A 17,505-nucleotide genomic window follows, 5' to 3' on the forward strand; every position below is an offset into this window, starting at 1 on the left:
AACCCAAGAGCCAGCAGGGCTGTGTTGCAGTCTGCTTTCCAGCCTCCAGCAGATTTGGGATCTCTGCAGTTCTCATCTCTACTTCCAAGACCTGAAAAAGCAGGACATGGCCTTATCTGGTCTGGGTTAATCACAAACAAATCTTCCAAGTCAATACACCTCTTGGGAACTCCAGATCCTGAAACAGACACCAGGACCTTTAAAAAGCCAAAACAAATGAAAGTTTCCTTAAAATCCAATAAAAAATTAAAAGATTCTCAATGACTCCAGGGTGATTGTTTAAATTTTATCTTTTAAAAAAATCTTGTTATTATGCAGAAATGTCAATAGCATCTGAATTCCTGCCTTTCCAGTTTTCCTCCAGACTTTCCAAAAGCCCATTTTGCATCCAAGCTCAGATGACGCAGAATACAAGTTATTAGAAACAAAAGCAAAACAAACAAGACCCTTTCATCAGCCAAATATGAAAAGGCCCCATCCCAACTACCGTGTAAAGTAGAATTTGAAAAAAGCCCCGTAGATTAAATGCTCAAAAGCACTTTTACTGTTAAGGTCTTATTTACTCCACCAGCTCCGTGCTGACGAGGCAGGCCCGATTCCTCCCTTTCTCATGTAAATCAGGAGTTCATAGAAAATCAGAGTTCTACAGACATCAAATCCCTGTAGGATCTGAGTCACACTCAGTGTCTGTGAGTGGTTAACGGCAAGATTATATTTTGCAATGCTAAAAACCTTCATTTATTTATTCTCTTATTTATGGATGGGGCATTAATGCTTTATGAAGGTATTTGAGGGTAAACTGATAGCTGGGAACGTGCTTTGCACAGACACAACAGCAGCAGGGGATGGAAAAAGTTCCAAACAGTCCTTTGAATTCCAATTTTACAGCATAATCCTGAATTCATAGATAGATAGCTGTGCCCTTTTGAAGGAACAAGCATCAAGACAGAAAACGAATTAAAATTTAATCTTATTGATTTCCACCAGCTCAATCTCAAGAGCAAGCCAGAGGAAACTGCTGCTGCTCCCACTGCCTGCCCTGCATCAAACCCAGATTATCCGAGCGCTGACAGCAGACAGGGATGAGCTCCCGTGGCTGCTGGCACCCACAGGGGTGACGTGGGGACTGCTCCCAGCCCTCGGCACGGCGTGGTGGGTCACAGCACGAGGTGTCCCCTCCCTGGCAGGGATGAAGTCACGCCACGTCCCGACGCGACCTCTCCCTCGGCGATAAACGAGCGCGATGTTTCCGAGGAGCCGGTCTGCAGGGACACGAGCACGGGAGCTGCTCTGTCTGCTGGCTCTGGGGCACGGCAGGGACCCCCAGCCACCCTCACCTGGCTGCTGGCAGAGAGCTGGACACGGGCACCCGTGGGCTCCAGGTCACCACAACAGTCACAGAGACGGCACGTGCACATAAACAGGAATTTTTGGGACACACAGGTGACTTGCAGGAGAATTCACCCAGCTAAACCGTGGTGGGATGCTGGCAGCAGCTTCCTCCAGGATGCACTGCCAGCCCTGTATCCCAGGAAAGGCACAGAGCAATGCTGCTGTCCTCCCTGGGCTTAGCAAGGCACTTGGAAATTTCCATTTAAAGCACAAAAACATCTTCAGCCCAGGTAATTGATTTCAAGGGAAGGCAGGTGCAAGGAATCCCATGAATGCCCAGTGGAATAAAGCTACAGCTAAAAATACACACAGATGATCTGTCCTGGTTATGGGGATGTGAGGTGGAAGAAAGGTAAATTCTGTTGAAACAATAACACATCCCAGAGCTGCAAATTAAAGTCCTCAAGGAGGCTGGGTCACACAGTCACCACCTCTGAGGTGCCAGACTCAGCAGAGATCAGCTTTCTTGCACAGGGGAGATACTAAAATCACTCACAGGGTTTAATATAGGAGACCCCCAATGTCTCCATCACTGTCAGCCTCTGGATCATCCGAGGCATCCATCCCAATCTGATTTTTCCAGGTAGTTCTGTGCCACCCTACCAAGACCCAGCTCCTGGGGAGGAGCACCCTGCAGCCAAAATCATCCCCTGAGCTTCCCATGGCACTTTTCAAAGGCTCTTGGCAATTTTAGCTCCCATAACTGTTTTCAAACACAATTTTGTTTCTTCAAGGACTGAACACACTTTTGAAAATAGGACTCAAATGTTTCTGACAATGCTGCCCACTGTCTGTTGTCAGATTAGTCTACAGTACCAAACAAGTTAACTCCCTTTCTCATAAATCCTTTCAGAAATGGTACAGTTGACACTTACAGTTGAAATTTTGGCTCAGATAAACAAATGTGTGTTTTTCTGTGTTATACTGCAAAGATTTCACAAAAAGAACATTTTAGGCTGCAACTTCACAGCCCATCTTTGGACACAAGGGAAAATGGGTTTGGTTGGCACATAGCAGGGGAGAAGGCACCTGGATTTTGAATATCAACTGTTCCTCTACAATCCAAGTCTTCTTCCTAAAAGCTTCCCAAATGCAACCACAGCCTCATAGTCCAGGATTTGACTGCAGTCAAGAGCAACTTCTCTCCACTCTTCCCCAGCAGAATTCGTACAGTCACCATTTTTTTCTGGAAATCAATTACATGTCCAGCAGAGTGTAGCAAGAGGGGATTACAGGTCACATTTTCCATAATTATCCTCTCTGACACCGAGGAACTTTTCAAATCATACCCGTTAAGTAGGTCACAAGAGGGAACAGCAGCGTGATGGGCATTTAGCATCAGAAAACCTGAATTTGGAGAAAATGGGATACAGCCCAGCGCCACCCTCATGCCAACCCCTCATCCATACCCAGCACGGTGGTGAGAAAAATATACAGACTTCCCTGATGAACCATAAGCTAAAATTAGAAACCATTCACGCCTGCAAAGCCACAGCTATCGCCAAAAGGAAAGTAGGTCACAGAATGGCTGGCTAACTTGATTTTCCGGCTTTCCTAGCTGCTCTGTCCTCACGTAACCCCTCCTCTCCCATGGACCGCTCTGGGTCTCTCCTTTGTTCGGGAATGACTGCGGGCAGTGTGCGGCTCCGGCACGGCCTGGCAGGAGCGGTGGGAACGGGGAAGCACAGACCCCTGGTCACACAAAGCTCAGCCAGAGCCAGGCAGAAGCCCCTCCACCGAGCTGCTGCCTCCCACCTGCTCGGGGATCGGCACAAGGGCTGGCTTTCTGCCCCTTCCACAACGTTGCTCTTTGAAGATTGTTTCAGGCTTTGCCAGCACTTCTGGGGTGCTTTCCTTTCTCGCCTCCTCCTGAGGCCTGAATATCCTCTTTTTATTTGCATTTCTTAGCGTGCACTGCCTCCCTCAAGCAAGCCACAAGCCAAGCGATGCGAGTAAATCTGGCTTTCCTTCCCTTTGTGCATGGGCTGGAGCCCTGGCTCAGCCATTACTGACGCTTTTCCCACAAGTAGACCTCCAGGCATCAACTTCACTGCTTTTCCACGGCACAGAAGAGGCAGAAAAGCTTAAAATTTGGCTCAGTGACCTTCATCACTCTAAATCAATACATTTCTATCCGGCTTGCAGTCCTTTGCTCCTACCACCTCACCTTGCAATTAATTGTAAAGCTGCAGGTCACCACAGGAGTGTCTGGGTGTCTCCCACATTCAAAGACAGATGGAAACACCTGGAGGATCTACTGCCATCAAACCCACCCTACAGCTGACCACCAGCCACTCTTTTCCACCACAGTCTCAACTGACTCTAATCCCAAGACCCTTCCTCTTCCAGCTTTCCTCCTCCTGGCCCCAAAGGCAGAGCAACCACCACAAAAATGTATCCCAAACATTCAGTACATGAGAGGCTGAAAGCTGAGCCCATGAATGCTCTTTAGAAGGGCAATTACATCCTGATTCCCACCCTTGTTACTGGAGCCTCGACAAACACAACACTCAGCACTGCCTTTCCCCTGCAGCCCCAGCTCAGCCTCTCCCTGCTGTGGTACTGGAAAGGCTCCTTCCACCCCTCAGCCATCCCAGCTGGCCAGGGATGCTGCCAGCTCTCTGTGGCTCACAGACAGATCCTGTCCTCTCCAGAGGAGGAACCTGCCTGCAGCCTGCTCTGGTTTCTGTCAAGCCAAAGGGAAGGTTGTTGGTTGGAATGTCCTGCCCGCAGACGGGCTCCTCACACACGACACGCAAGGGCACTTGACAAGAACAGGGAAGAATCCTTGCTTGCCCTTCCCTGGCATAATTCAGACATGAACACAGAGATTTGAAATCATACAAACATCTGGTGTCCAACGTGACCTTTGCTTGCTGGGCACCACCTGGAATGAGTGCACCCATCACGAAGGTTATGGTGAAACCCCTGGCACCAAGCTGGCTGAGATGCCCCTAACACTGACAAAGGGATACCACCAGCTCTGAGCACTGTGGGACAGTGTCCCAGGTGTTACGGCCATGGACTTTGCAGGAGAAATGTAGACCTCCATGCTTGCCCTCCACAACCTCTGCCACCACCCATGGGACAGGGCAGAAAAGCCAAGGGACCACCCTGAGTGGTGGTGAGGCTTGGAGAGCAGACCCTGTCTGCTGTGAGAAGGTGGTGGGAGGGAATGTGTGACCCTTCTGCTGGCATGGGCAGAGACAAGAGGTGACAAAGCAGGACAGGGGGTTGGCAGGACACCCAGCCCTGAGCTCCAGCTAATGGGGACTGCCACCATGCAGGCTGCTGGGGATGTGATGGCTGAAGATCACCTTTCCCTCCTGCCTCACCACCATCACCCATTTCTTCCCCTTGTGGTTCAGCTACACAAGAGTGTCCAAGGAGGACAGGGCTCAAATGTACAGGAATAAAAATGTTTGAGAGCTCACTTTTTTTGAGCCTCCCCCTTGCACAGGAGGCACAATCCATCTAGGCCAGGACCCCCAGAGAGGGCACTTGGTGGTGAGAATGGCTTTGAGGAACACTCAGCACTGCCCCCAAAGCCCAGTGCTGTGCAGCCATCACCAGCTGGTGCTTGCTAATGCTTCAAACTCATCGACCTCAGCCTTCACCCACTCACACAACAGACCGTGCCAGCTCTGGCTTTCCTACTGCTCAGGGGGAGAAGCAGATGGAAAAAGGAAAACCAGGAAAATTGCACTGCCTGGGAGCGCAGGGTAGGCGATTTTTTTTTCTTTTTAGGAGTCAGGCACCTGGATTTCTGCAGCTCCCAGTGAAATCGCAGGCCTCGCAATTCAAAATAATTAGCGACTGGTAGTTTTCCTTTTATGCAAAATCATCCTTTTTATCCAACACCTAAATGAAAATGAATATGCTTGATTATCTACCAAAGGGCCCAATTTCTGAGCATCGCTCCGATGCACACAGCAAAATTCATCTCTCCTCGGGCTGCTGTTACAGGCAACGGCTGATAAATGAGCGGTCAAGGCAGAGATCCAGAGCCAGGGATGCCAGCCTGACCTTTGTTAATGCTATTTACAGCATCAAATATCCACAAATCCAGCCACGGCTGCAGCCACATCCTTGCTGCTCCAGCCTGGGGGGTTTAGGGGCAGCCAGGAGGGCTCACAGCTGGCCTGCCAGTATTAGAGCAGCACAGATGTCACCCTCCATCCATGCAGCCCACCCACCACGTCAAAGCCCACCCCTTGAGGCAGCTTTCAAGCTGGTTCACTCCCAGGGGAGAGGATGAAGCAAACTGTTAAACAGAGAGGAGTCTGAAGCATCTCTTGAACGCTTCATCTCGAAGGCTGATCAGAGGAAAACCCCCAGGCAGGTTCTTCAGAAGACATTAGTGCTCATCTGCACCATCCTGACAGGGCTCCATCTATCCCACTCCCACGGCCTCCACCCCAAAGGTAACACCCAGGAAAATCCCCCACCTGATCCTCACCAACCTCCCCATCCCTGGCCGCGGTGACACGGCACAACCATTCGTCCTTCCCCCATCTCCAGACTCACCCTGTTCTCGTCGTAGATGATCTGCACCAAGCTGCGATGTTTGGACTCGATAGGAGGGGGAGAGATGGGTTTTTCAGGCTCTGGTGGTTTGGCTGCTTCTTCCTCCAACTGTTGCTGTGGAAGGAGAGGGGGGAGGAGGAGGGTGAGTCACAGCGAGAAACGCAGCCGTCCCCGTCCACACGTCCACACGAGACTCTCTGTGGTGCCTTGACCGAGGCAGAAACCGCCCTGGTAGGAGATTTCCTGCGAGCCAGGGGCTGGGGAGGCACGGGGAGAAAGGAGAGCTCACAGCTGGGGAGGAGAGCCCACAGCAGCCCCAGCCACGCAGGCGCAGCGCTGGCCTGCCCCCGGCACCGGCCCTGTGCTCGTGGGTCGGCGTGCTTCAGGTATGGAGGAGGAGGACCTGCCTCAAAGGAGCCTCCTGGAACGGGCCCGAGGCTAGAAATAACGATTTGACTGGGAACACTTCAATGAAACCACAGCTCCAGCCCAGCTCCCTGCTGCTACCTGCCTCTGGAGCTGCTGCTGCGTGCAGGGAGAGGTGGAGGAGCCAGGGGTGACGAGCGAGGCTGCTCTCCACCCTCAGCTTCACCTTCCAGTGGAGTGCTTGGAGGAGATGCCTTGGGATGACTGTGCCCAATTAAATGACTCGTGCACCAGCCACCCCTGCACTCTGCAATACCACCTGGTCAGCAGCTAAACCTGACATTCCACCTGCAACATCCCAGCCCTTCCCTAAGTTTGAGGAACTGCTCAGCTGAAAGAGGAAATCCCAGATTCCTCCAGGCTCCTCCTGGGACCAGCCTGTGAGGAGGGAGAGCGCAGCCGTGCGCGGCAGCTGCGGGGCAGCACAGGCACAGGAGAGGGAGAGGCTGTCAAAAAACGCTGAGGGTTTTTCCCTGCTAGGCTCTGAATCTCCAATCTTTGCAGTTTTTGTTGTTTTGTTTTGTTTTGTTTTTTCCTGCAGCTAAAGCATCCCCTGTTGAAGCATGACGAAAATCGAGTGAGTCTTGTACTAGGAAGAAAATGCACCTGGGACTTGGCTTCAGCACTGCCTTCCCAGAGACACTGGCAGATGCTGGCCTGAGAAGAAGGAGAGCCTCTATTCCTCCTCCCCATCACCTCTACTCCTGCTGATGACACCTTTAGCACACCAGGGCAGGAGGACACACCTGGGATGAACCCAAGAAAGCACTTAAGCAGCCAGACAGGCTTGGCTAAGAAAACTCACACTCCTAAAATTGTGTTTCAGTGGATGAAGCACTCCATGCTGTGAACTCCACCTCCCCACAGGTGGATACCTCTCCCCACAGAGGGAACAGCAGCAGTATAGGGAAGACCAAGACAAAGCCAAAAAGGCTGCTGTTGCCAGCCAGAGTGGGGAGCAGGCTCTGGCAGCACAGGAAAGCCTGTGTCCCATAAACTGGCATCACCAACAGCCTTAGAGTTACTCCAGGCATGAGTGAGAAGAGCCAGGAACTGCCCAGCTTGAACCATCTGCACCCTGGAGGGGGATGAACCTGTCCCAGCACTGCAGGGATCTGTCCCTTCCTGCCTGCAAACTGCCACACCACGGGGCACACTGAAGGCTCCAACCACAGGAACAGCCCTCTGCTGTTCCCAACCATGGCCACACCTCAGGTGGCCCAAACCACAAGACAGGGGGAAAAAAGCTCCTGAGAAGCCACTGCTGAAACCATGGGCCGCCAAGCTGTATTTGGCATGAGCCCTGGCACAGAAGCAGCACTTCCAGGACCTGCCAGCTCTTCCCTGGTGTCATCCTAAGGCACCCTATCACACATCCTCACTCCCATGGGATAAACTTCAAAACCTCCAAAGAACAAGCCAGCAAAAAGGATGAGATACTATTTTTTGCACAGCATTTCCATACAAGTGTATTTAATTACCCTGAGAAGGCCTCCCAAAGACAGAGGGGAAAAGCATTAGGATATTCTGGCTGCATGCAACTTCTCCTCTGCTCCACTGACGTTCCTGCAGGAGCAGTATCTGTTCCAGGCTCGCTGCTTTCCCTCACTCGTGCTCCTGCACTGACAGCTCAGATGCACAAAACGTTCCTGGAGCATCTCAGACAGGACCCCCTGCTCCAAAAACACTTCTTCCCAGATGTGCTAACTCTGCTGGAGGACTGGGATAGGGAAGGCTCCAGCCAGAGAGGGAAGGAGGCCATAGTGGGGGGGGGTTAGTTTTGCTACCATATAACTTTGACACCATGTGCCAAAAATTAAAAAAAAAAAAATAGAATAAAAGGAAGGGAGGGGACACTTTTACTGCCAACAGCCACTTTCACCTTCTTCCCCATTTAACTGAGAATTTTTGTGGGCAGGAAGAATCATAAAATTTGTTCTTAGGGAAGAAATAAAGCAACGGAGCAGCCAACAATAAAAACCCCATTTCCTCATGGAAAGACAGTTTGATTTTATGGGCGAGGAGCACATGCTGCTCCTGTCAGCATCAGCAGCAGCTCCTCAGCATCCCTGAAAAGTCAGGCAGTGGATCATCAGAGCTGTCAGTCCTCCCAGCTGCCGTGACAGGGACCTTCCCTGCCCCTCCCACTCAGGAAGCCCTTTTCCAGAGCAGGAAATGGCTGGTTGGCACCTCTTTCCTCAAATGTGAGTAAAAAACACGGACCAGCAGCCAGGTGTCCTCTCCAGGTGGGAGAAGACACCAACATTCTGTCTGAGCTTCCTGCGAGGGAGAGGGGAAGGGCTGCCTTCACCCCAAAACCAGCAAGAGGAACCTCTGTGGTTTCCATCACTCCAGATGTTCCTCTGGGCCCCCTGAGCTGGCACACAGGGCTGCTGCCTCACACCCCCAGCACAGCTGCTTCTGCTCAGACACCTCTGCAGATACACAGCTATACACGCAAAAAAAGGGTCCTTCATGCCAATTAAACCACACTGCTTGAAAACAAAATGAAAATATTCCTGCTTTGTCTTGCAGGACAGAAAGGAACTGTGTTTGGTATGGGAAAATACAGATCTCACAGGGAAGAGCAAGTGCATGCTCATTCTAAGGAGCTCCAACAAACAGTTCAAGCAGAGGTTTTGCTCCTTTCCCAAATTCCTACTGTAGCTACAACCCCTTGGGAAAGGCCAATCCTCTTGGGCAGTTTGGGATTAGCAGCCATCAAGGAGTTCAGAAATTCATCCCATGCAAAGAAAATAAAACAACCAGACAAAAAGAGGCAGAGAAGTGATTTGCTTTAAAAAGTGAAAGCCCTTAAGTCTGTGGGTTTTATCACAGATGTCCCTGAGGGTTTTGTCATATTAATCTCTTAATGGGTTTATGGTAATTATGTACAGGCCAACACTGAGTGGGCCATCCTTTTGCTGGGGAGTGCTCCTGTGCAGGGAAAAGCTGCAGCCAGGAAGATCAGATTCAAATCTCTGCTCAAGCACAGCCCTGACTGGAGCTGGATCAGATGCTGCTCAAGGCTGCAGAGCTGGAAAGCCCCAGAGAAAGGGGACTGGAGGCACTGCGAGGGCCATTTGGTCACTGCAGCAACGTTTAAACAGCCCAGTACTGAATACTGGCAGCAACAACAGCACTGGGGAGAGAATTGCTGGAAAGGAAACAGAAAAGACCTTGTGCTACGCTGGGCTGTCCAGGTGAGTCGGACAAGCCAGGCTGTGCTTGCAGCCCTGCTGCTCACCACTTGCACATCCACTGCCAAGGCACCGAGGACACGTTTTTCTCTCCTGTAGGTTCTCTGACATGCAAAGAGCCACGAGCTGGGGTTCCAAAGCTCTCTCCCTCATCGTGTGACTGCCAGCTCCAGACTGCAGGCACAGCAGCCACCAGCCATGTGACACCAGGGAGCAGGGACACAGATGATCCTGGCGCTGCCACTTCCCCTCTTGTGGCCACGCAGGGGCAAGGACAGGGCCTGTGGCAGCATGCAAAGCAAGGACACGTGTTCCCCTCCAGACCACAGCCTCTTACCTGCTTCTTCTTCAGCTTGGAGATCTGCTGCTCCACCATGGTGATCTCGCGGTCCACGCGGTCCATGTTCTGGATGAGCTCCTCCTTGGAGAGCCGGGCGGGCAGCAGCTCCAGCTCGGCCTCGCCGTGGGCAGGGCTCACCGGCGACACGGGCTCCAGCTTGCCAGGCAGGCCACGATCCTGGGAAGCATAAAACAACCGGATCATCTCTCTCCCGGGAGACTCTGGATCCTTCTCTCGTCCTCCCACAGCTCCCTGGCCCATTCCCAGCCTTCTGAGATGCACAGAACCCTCAGAAAAACCTGCTAGACGAGGGAGGACCAGCTGTCAGATCACATCACCACAGTGCTCCACAACCTCCAGCATCTCCAAAGAGAACCAGGTTATTCTCCCAGGGACACGACAGCAGTTCTTCCTCCTGACAAAGCCTTAGAGGCTCACACCACCCTGAGTGCTGCTCATGTTCTCACAGGATCAATAAACCCATCCATATTCAGGAGCTCCCAGCACCACTGTCCCTTCGGAGGGCTCGAGGCTACACCACCTTCTCTCAAGGCAAAAATGAGACACCACAACCACCTCCTCCTCAGACAGTGCCACAGAGACAAGAGCAGCATGAGCCATGCTGAAGGAGAAGGGGCTAGGAGGGCAGCCCCTGGGAGGAAAGAAGGCTCCTAGCTCCTTCATGTCTGTCTTTCTCCATCTCTTCCCAAACCCTGGGGATACTCTGAGGGTTGGATGTCGAATGCACCCATCCAAATATGGAGAAAAAGGGAATAGGTGAGTCAAGATAAAAACAGACCAAACTGACATTTTTCAAATTCCAGGTGAAGAGGCTCTCAGCTCAACAAGACCCTTCAAGTCAGAGAGACTGGAGAGATCAGCAAAACCTCTGTGGCCATGACAGGGAGCAGCTCTAATGACCCAGGGCTGAGGGAAAACACACCAGAACATTCAGCTTTGCCCCCAGCAGTCAACACCTTTGCTGAGCCCAATTTCTGGTGTGCCAGGAGCAGCCCACAGCCACGCTGCCTCTCCTTTCCTCTCTGCAGCTCCAAGGCAAGCAGCCCACTCCTGCCCACCAGGGATGGTCACACCTGGGATGAGGCAGCTGTTTGACAGCCACTGGCCACACAGATGGGATCACAGCACACCACCAGCCTACCCTGACCCAGGACACTCCTCTCTGGCAGCCACCCAGCGCCTTAATTAAAAGTTTATCTATTCATTTGCTTAGTGAGAGGATGGATTTCTTTTCCTGGAGCGGGAGGAGAGGAGCAGTGGCTCCATTGGTAACCCTAAACCATTGCTAGGCTGGGCAGGCAGCACAGTGCAGCTGCTGGGAGGGGAGGGGAGAGATGGGGGAGGCAAACAAGGCAAGAAGTTCACACAGCTCTGCCACCTTCATTACAGCAGCCCTGTAAGAAATCCAGCATTGTTCTGTGCTCAGCACCCTCCTCTCCGTGCTGACACCTGAGAAAGGCCAGGGCTGAGCCTCTGCCCAGGTGTCCTCCTGCCACGATGGACCCCTCTGTGCTCCCCCAGCTAACCAGGCTCGTGGGTGGTGGCTCTGGGTTACTCACCAGCCCTGCTGCAGCTCATGCTGAGTGTGGTGAGTGTGCAGACAGCACCCAGCACTGCTCAGCATCCCGAGAGCATCTGCTGTGAGCGTCCACCCCTCCCTGCTGGGTGCAGCCTGGAGGCACCAACGCCCTTCCCACTGCTGCCATCAAGGGACAGAAGGCAAAGGAGCACCCCAAAACCCCCCTCTCACTGTCCTGCCTCAGACCCATCCACCCCAGGAGCACAAAGGCACAGAAATGCTAAGCTGGTTGTATCCAGCATCCACTAGAAGAAGCAGCATCCATTAGATGAACATGAGAGCTTTCTGGAGAATCCTGAAGAGAAGATCCCATCTTGTTTTACTTTCCTACTATTAGACATCAAAAATGGTCAGTCTGCTGCCATGAGAAGGCTTTGTGTTCTCCCCAAGTGGGTTTTTTTTTTTTTGTGGTTTTGGTTTTTTTTTTTCAAGTCAAGAGGAGCAGGACAACCACAAGAAGCAAAAGATAAATTAGCTGTTCATGAAATCTTGCTCAGATTAAGGCACAGGAAGGGGAAGTGGCAGTGGCTTGTAGGTGGGTAGGTTTTTTCTAAAGGAAAGCAAGCTACCTGCCAAAAATGCAGGAGAGAAAGGCTCCCCACTGTGCACATGAAACAAATGATACTTTCTCTCATCTGTCAATGCGCAGGACAGGGCATCTTTAAACTCCTACTTGGAGCAAAACACCTTGGAAACCTGGGTCCTGATACATTTTTATCTTTTTACCTTGCAGAATCTGAAGCAAAAGAGCAGCAAAGCTGAGTAAGGGAAATAGCTGCAAGTCACAGCACAAACACCATCATCATCATTTGGTATTAGGAGATGATTACAGCAATAGAGAGAGGTAATGTCCTTGGACTCACATACTGGGCACTGTCATGTCACAAGCACCTCTCTAAATCAACAAAATGACAAGCAGCAAAAAGAAGGAAAAAACAAAACTAAAGGCAAAAAAAAAAAAAATCTTGTCTGTGCAGTGCTGACATCCAAAAAGCAGAGTTCATGGATTTATGCAAGGCATAAAGAAGCCCTTATAAATCACAAAAGTGGGTTGAAAAGAGATATGCAAAGACCAGAGTCTGCTCAGAGCACAGGGAAGACCCCAATGGTCAGAGATATTTCAGCTAGTGCTCTGCTTCCCACAGCTCTCAAGAAACCCTCAAAATACTTTCCCCTGCTCTAGACAGTGTCAAACCCTGAGCAAGTTAAGAGTGAAATGTGAAATTCTCCTTATTAATGTGAAGTCACAGACTTCCCAACCAGCAAGAGCTGGGAGAGGTGGAATAAATCTGCTGGAGGGAAGAAAACAATTACTGCATTACTCAAGTTGATATTTTCTCGGTAATTATACTGTTTCCATGTGATTTGTTTTTACACACGGCTAACAGCTACTGCAGCTCCTGTTTATCCCTGGCCTTGTTTTGTGATTTAAATGATAACAAGGGTGGGTGTGAGGGGGGCAGAGGCTGCACAAACCTCCCCGCAGCAAGAGGAGGTGCTGGCACTGAAGAAAACAATTATCACTGAGGAGGTTGTCAAAGAGCAAGGCCAGACTTTGGGGTGGGTTTCTTCTACATGCTTAGGAATAAAAATTCCCAACACAGCTGATGGAGCAAGGCTGCTATTTGCTATAAAGCAGTGACTTTAAATACATGCAAGAAAGAGAGGAAGGAGAAGGATAAGACAACTGCCTATTGATGCCTTGAAGAGCAATTAAGTCTCCAGGTAAATCTGATGTCCCTGCCTTCAGACACACTAACACCTGGTCCACAAGAAAAAATTACATTGGGAACACCAAGCGTGGTCCCAGGACACACTGGAACCTGAACCAGCCCATCTCCACCTGCTTATTCTGCATTACTGACCCAGCCTGTGATATTCACAGAGAAGTCATGAGAGCTGGAGGGATTTAAAAGGGCATCTGTGCCCTGCTTCAGCTCAGCAGCTACAGCTGGATGCAGCCCAGCCTTCCTCAAGGGTCATTTTTTCAGCTGCTTCCCACCCTCAGGAGACAGCACATTGGTAGCTCTGCTCCATCTGCACCTAACTCTCGCTGCAAAGCGCATTTTGACCTTGCTGATCCCTTGATTGCATCTTCAAAACTCCCCAGTGGAGCTTCCAGACCTCCAGAGCCCAGCAGAGCAGAGCTGCTTGCCTGGATGAGCCTCAGGATGTCCAGCACAGCTCATAGTGTTTGCCCTACATCTCATCCTCAGGTTCTCTCTCTGCCTCTCTAATCCAGATCATTAGTGATGTTCCCCCAAGCCCAGGACAGAGATTTAGGGATGCCAACATCATCTCTTCCACAGTCTGTTCACTTTCTAATTATCAGCCAGCAGCAGCATTTCCTGCTGGAGCGCCAGGAGGGATTACGAGGTGTTATCTTCAACTCCTGCCCACTCACACATCTCCTGTCCTCACGGGCTGGAGGAGATTGCCAAAGCAGGGAGGATAGGCTGGGGCCACTCCATTTGTGCTCAAATTAATTCCCAAAAAAACCCCTCACATGAACTTGTGATCAGGGGATCTCCTTGTGGGGATGCCTCCGCCACCTGAGCGTCTCATGGCAGCAGTGAGCCAGAGAACATTCCAGCACTCCACCAGCCAGCACCTCTCCCAAATCCCCATCCGTGTGGGGCTGTGCCACACTGCAGAGCCAGCAGCTCATCCTCCCTGTCCAGGAGCCCAGGGATGAGCAGCATCACACTCTGAGCAGACACCGAGCCCCCAGGGCTTCCCACACTCCCTGGGATGAGAAAGCAAAACCCCACTTCTCCATCAGTCAGGTTTTTAGGTAAAAACATGCATATAAAACTCCTAAGTGAGCCAAATACAGACTAAAGGAATTTGGTTTTTTAATTGGAAAAGCGTCCAACGCATTCTGACATATCTTAAGCCCCAGGTTGACAGCACTGACAGAGGGAAAAAGTTATGGAGCTGAAAATTAATGTCTCGTTTCCCCAGGGAGGTGCACGAGTACAAAAAGCCAGGGAGTCCGAGCAGTGAAAAGTACATCGAGTTACTGCAATTCTTTTGTTCGTGGCCATCTGCTGTGCTAAGGGCTCTTTCTGCAGCCTGGCCCTTCAATGAGGTTTTAATTCTGAAACACGGCTGGGCTCTAGCTGGGCTGCCAGAGTGGGATGGAGACCCGAGTGTGCTCTGGGGAGCACCTGGGGTGCTGCTCACCAGCCAGGAGCACGTGGGTGTTCCCCTGCAAGGCCAACCAGTGCTCCCCAGGGATGCCAGCTGTGGGACCAAGGCATCACCCACCTCCTTCCTCCATCCCCACTCTCCATGGCATGTGCAAAACAGGGATTGCTTTCACTGGATGCAGCCCACTACGTGCTCTCATGGGAATTCATGAAGCTGGGGACCAAGGAGCTGTCTGAAGACAAAGCCAGGGGTTTTTTTAAATTTAATTTATTTTTTTTTTAAATAGATCTGACTTTACGAGCAGGCCCACGAAATTCCTTTCCTCCGTAATCCAGCTGAATTCCACGCAGACAGAGCAGAAAACATCCCAACAATTTCTAAAGCTTGCACGAAAGTAGGTCAAAAAACTTCCCCCAATGTTTCAACAGCTTGAAGCAATTTAATTGCAAAACCAGTACCAAATGCTGACCCCTCCCTCCCCGGCAGATTTATGAGGGTGGTAAAACCTTGCCAGCCTCAGTAAATGCAGTAACCAAAGCCTTGTATCTGGTCTCCCAAAACTTGCTCGTGCTCTGAAGAGCTGTTCCGTGGTGTTCCAGATGCTGCTCTGGATCTCAGCGCTGCAGAATTCTACAGCAGCACCGCCAAACACCCTGACGGGCTCAGCCTAAAATAACGGGTCAAATTCGGAAATCCTGACTCAGGCAAACTCCCACAGCACCGAAGGCATTACCCGACAAATGGATGCTGTGCCTTTCGTTCCCTTCCTTTATTATCCCCATTAGTGGATAATAATTGCATCGAATGCCAGCGTTCCCCACTGACTTAGAGGAGTGATGAATTCTCACCTACCCATCTACTCATTACAACGAGGAGCTAATTGCTCCACCTCTCATTAAGAATTCCCCAACACTGCCTATTCTGCATCCCTGGATTTTCAGCTGACCTTAAGTTTGTTCCAACAGTAACTGTCTGGACTGAAATTTTCCATGCTGAATATTAGCTTTAGGCATTTTTATTATTTTTTTTTTTTACTTTTTTTTTTTTCCCTAAACAGGGAATTTCAGCCAAAACAACTCTGTCACTTCCAAGAACAAGTTTACAAGAAAATATGCCTTTCTGCAACATTCAGAAAAATTCTGGGAACTTTTTCTTTGAGCATCTTCAGTGCAGTTGATACATCTGGTAATTCTCTCTGCCAGCGATTTGCCTTTTGTTAACACTGCAAAAATGTCCAAGCCAAAGGAAAAAAATTAATAAAAATCTCATCTTGGTGCTTGCCTTAGGGGAATGACTTGGAATTGAGCAGGCAGGCAGAGTGAGGTCCTGGTTCTGGGAAGCTGCAGGAAAGGAATTGCACTTCTACAAAGGGAAGGAAAAGGCTGAGATGGAAGAGATGCTGGCATGAGTGGAGCATTCCAGGCCAACAGCAAATGCCCCAAAAGAGCTGTGAATAAATGCACGGTTTGGGCAGGTACAGACAGCCTGAGCCCACCCAGCAGATGAGGAGGAGGGAGCAGAGCAGCCCCTGACCCACCCAGCACAGGCTGGGACAGCAAACACAGGGTCCTGCTGCTTCCAGCAGACAAGGGCAGGACAAGTTAAACTCAAACCCTTCCACTCCTCCAGCTGCAACTTGAATGCTCTTTCTGTAATTTGTTCGGCCAGCAGCCACCCGTGCTGACACTGCACACACGAGCTGATGCTTGAAACCTCTTAAAAAGGACCAAACTACAAAAATGCCTCCTGCATGACGTGCCAAGGCAGGGAGGGAAATTTTTAATTGCCCAATTTGGCACTCAGCCAGGCAGTGGGGTCACCCCCGGCTGCAGAACAGCATTTTAAAGGTAATGGGGAGCTCATGGCAGAGCCTGGCTCCTCCTTGCTGGGGCTCAAACCTCCCCTGCACTCCCTGGGGTCAGCCCATTTCGGGCAGCTTTCACAGGAATCTCTGAATCATCACCAGAGCCTGTTTTAGCATTTCTACTTGTGCCTGCTGCTCACAGAGTTTCTTTAGGGAGGCAGGGAGGTGCCTGCCTGGGGGTGCAGGCACAATCCCCAAACCTCCTGCAGCAGCCTAGGAAGCACCTTGTCACCCAGCCCCATAAACCTCAGGGGAATGAACACTCAGTCCATGCCTGTCAAAGCTTTAGTCTCCCATTTTTATTTTTTTTCAGTGTCACTCATCCTCTTTCAATTACCACATGCAGTAAAGCAAGTTCTGAGTCTTCCCAGCATGTCAACCAGGCATGGATGAAACATCAAGGTCCATCTTAATCCCAGCAGGCAAGTTCCCTCTGAGAGAAGGTGCTGGAATAGTCCCTGCCAAATCCCAGCTGTCCCTCAAGCAGGTAGAAAGCCCTCCAGGCCTAGATATTGTGTGAAAAGCAAGCTCAGGTGTTGTAAAAAAGGCTTCTGCAGAATAAAAATCCCTTTTTATACCAGTGCAACAGTCCAGTGAACAGCACAAATGCCACTGCACTGCTGGGACATCCACACCCATCAGTCCTGCAGAAGTGGGAGCTGGGCACTACATCTGCTTACATCTGCTCTCTGCTGAGCATCCTGACAAAAAATACAACTTCCCACCAACTGGAAAAGCCAAAAAAGCAGGTGGGCAACCAGTGAGCAGGACTGCAGCCACTGCAGCATCATGTGCTGGAAACACAGGGCCAGATCCTGAGCCAGGCTCAGCACCAACACAGCCAGCACTGTCCTGGGGTGCCGGGACACCAAAGCCCTGTGGGATGGCTGGGAAGGGCAGCACAGAGCTCCAGAGCTCAGACAGGGCAGCAAATCTGCTCCCAGGAGCTCCACAGCTCGGATGGGGCAGCAAACCCCCTGCTCCTCTGCTCCCAGGAGCTCCA

General features: G+C 50.9%; 1 protein-coding gene across 12 annotated transcripts in view; it reads right to left on the reverse strand.

Moving 5' to 3' along the window:
• The window catches only part of NCOR2 (nuclear receptor corepressor 2), a 228,437-nt gene that overhangs the window by 105,273 nt on the left and 105,659 nt on the right, over positions 1-17,505 (reverse strand). For all 12 annotated transcript variants that reach the window (XM_041489089.1, XM_041489088.1, XM_041489080.1 and 9 more), the window contains exons 5-6: positions 9,883-10,062; positions 5,920-6,033 (exon numbers count right to left, since the gene is read on the reverse strand). In XM_041489089.1, coding sequence (XP_041345023.1) covers positions 5,920-6,033; positions 9,883-10,062 — 294 coding nt within the window. The remainder of the gene's footprint in view (positions 1-5,919; positions 6,034-9,882; positions 10,063-17,505) is intronic.

This window comes from Pyrgilauda ruficollis, unplaced genomic scaffold (assembly GCF_017590135.1).
Source record: "Pyrgilauda ruficollis isolate IOZ18807 unplaced genomic scaffold, ASM1759013v1 scaffold9, whole genome shotgun sequence".
NCBI classification, from domain to species: Eukaryota; Metazoa; Chordata; class Aves; order Passeriformes; family Passeridae; genus Pyrgilauda; species Pyrgilauda ruficollis.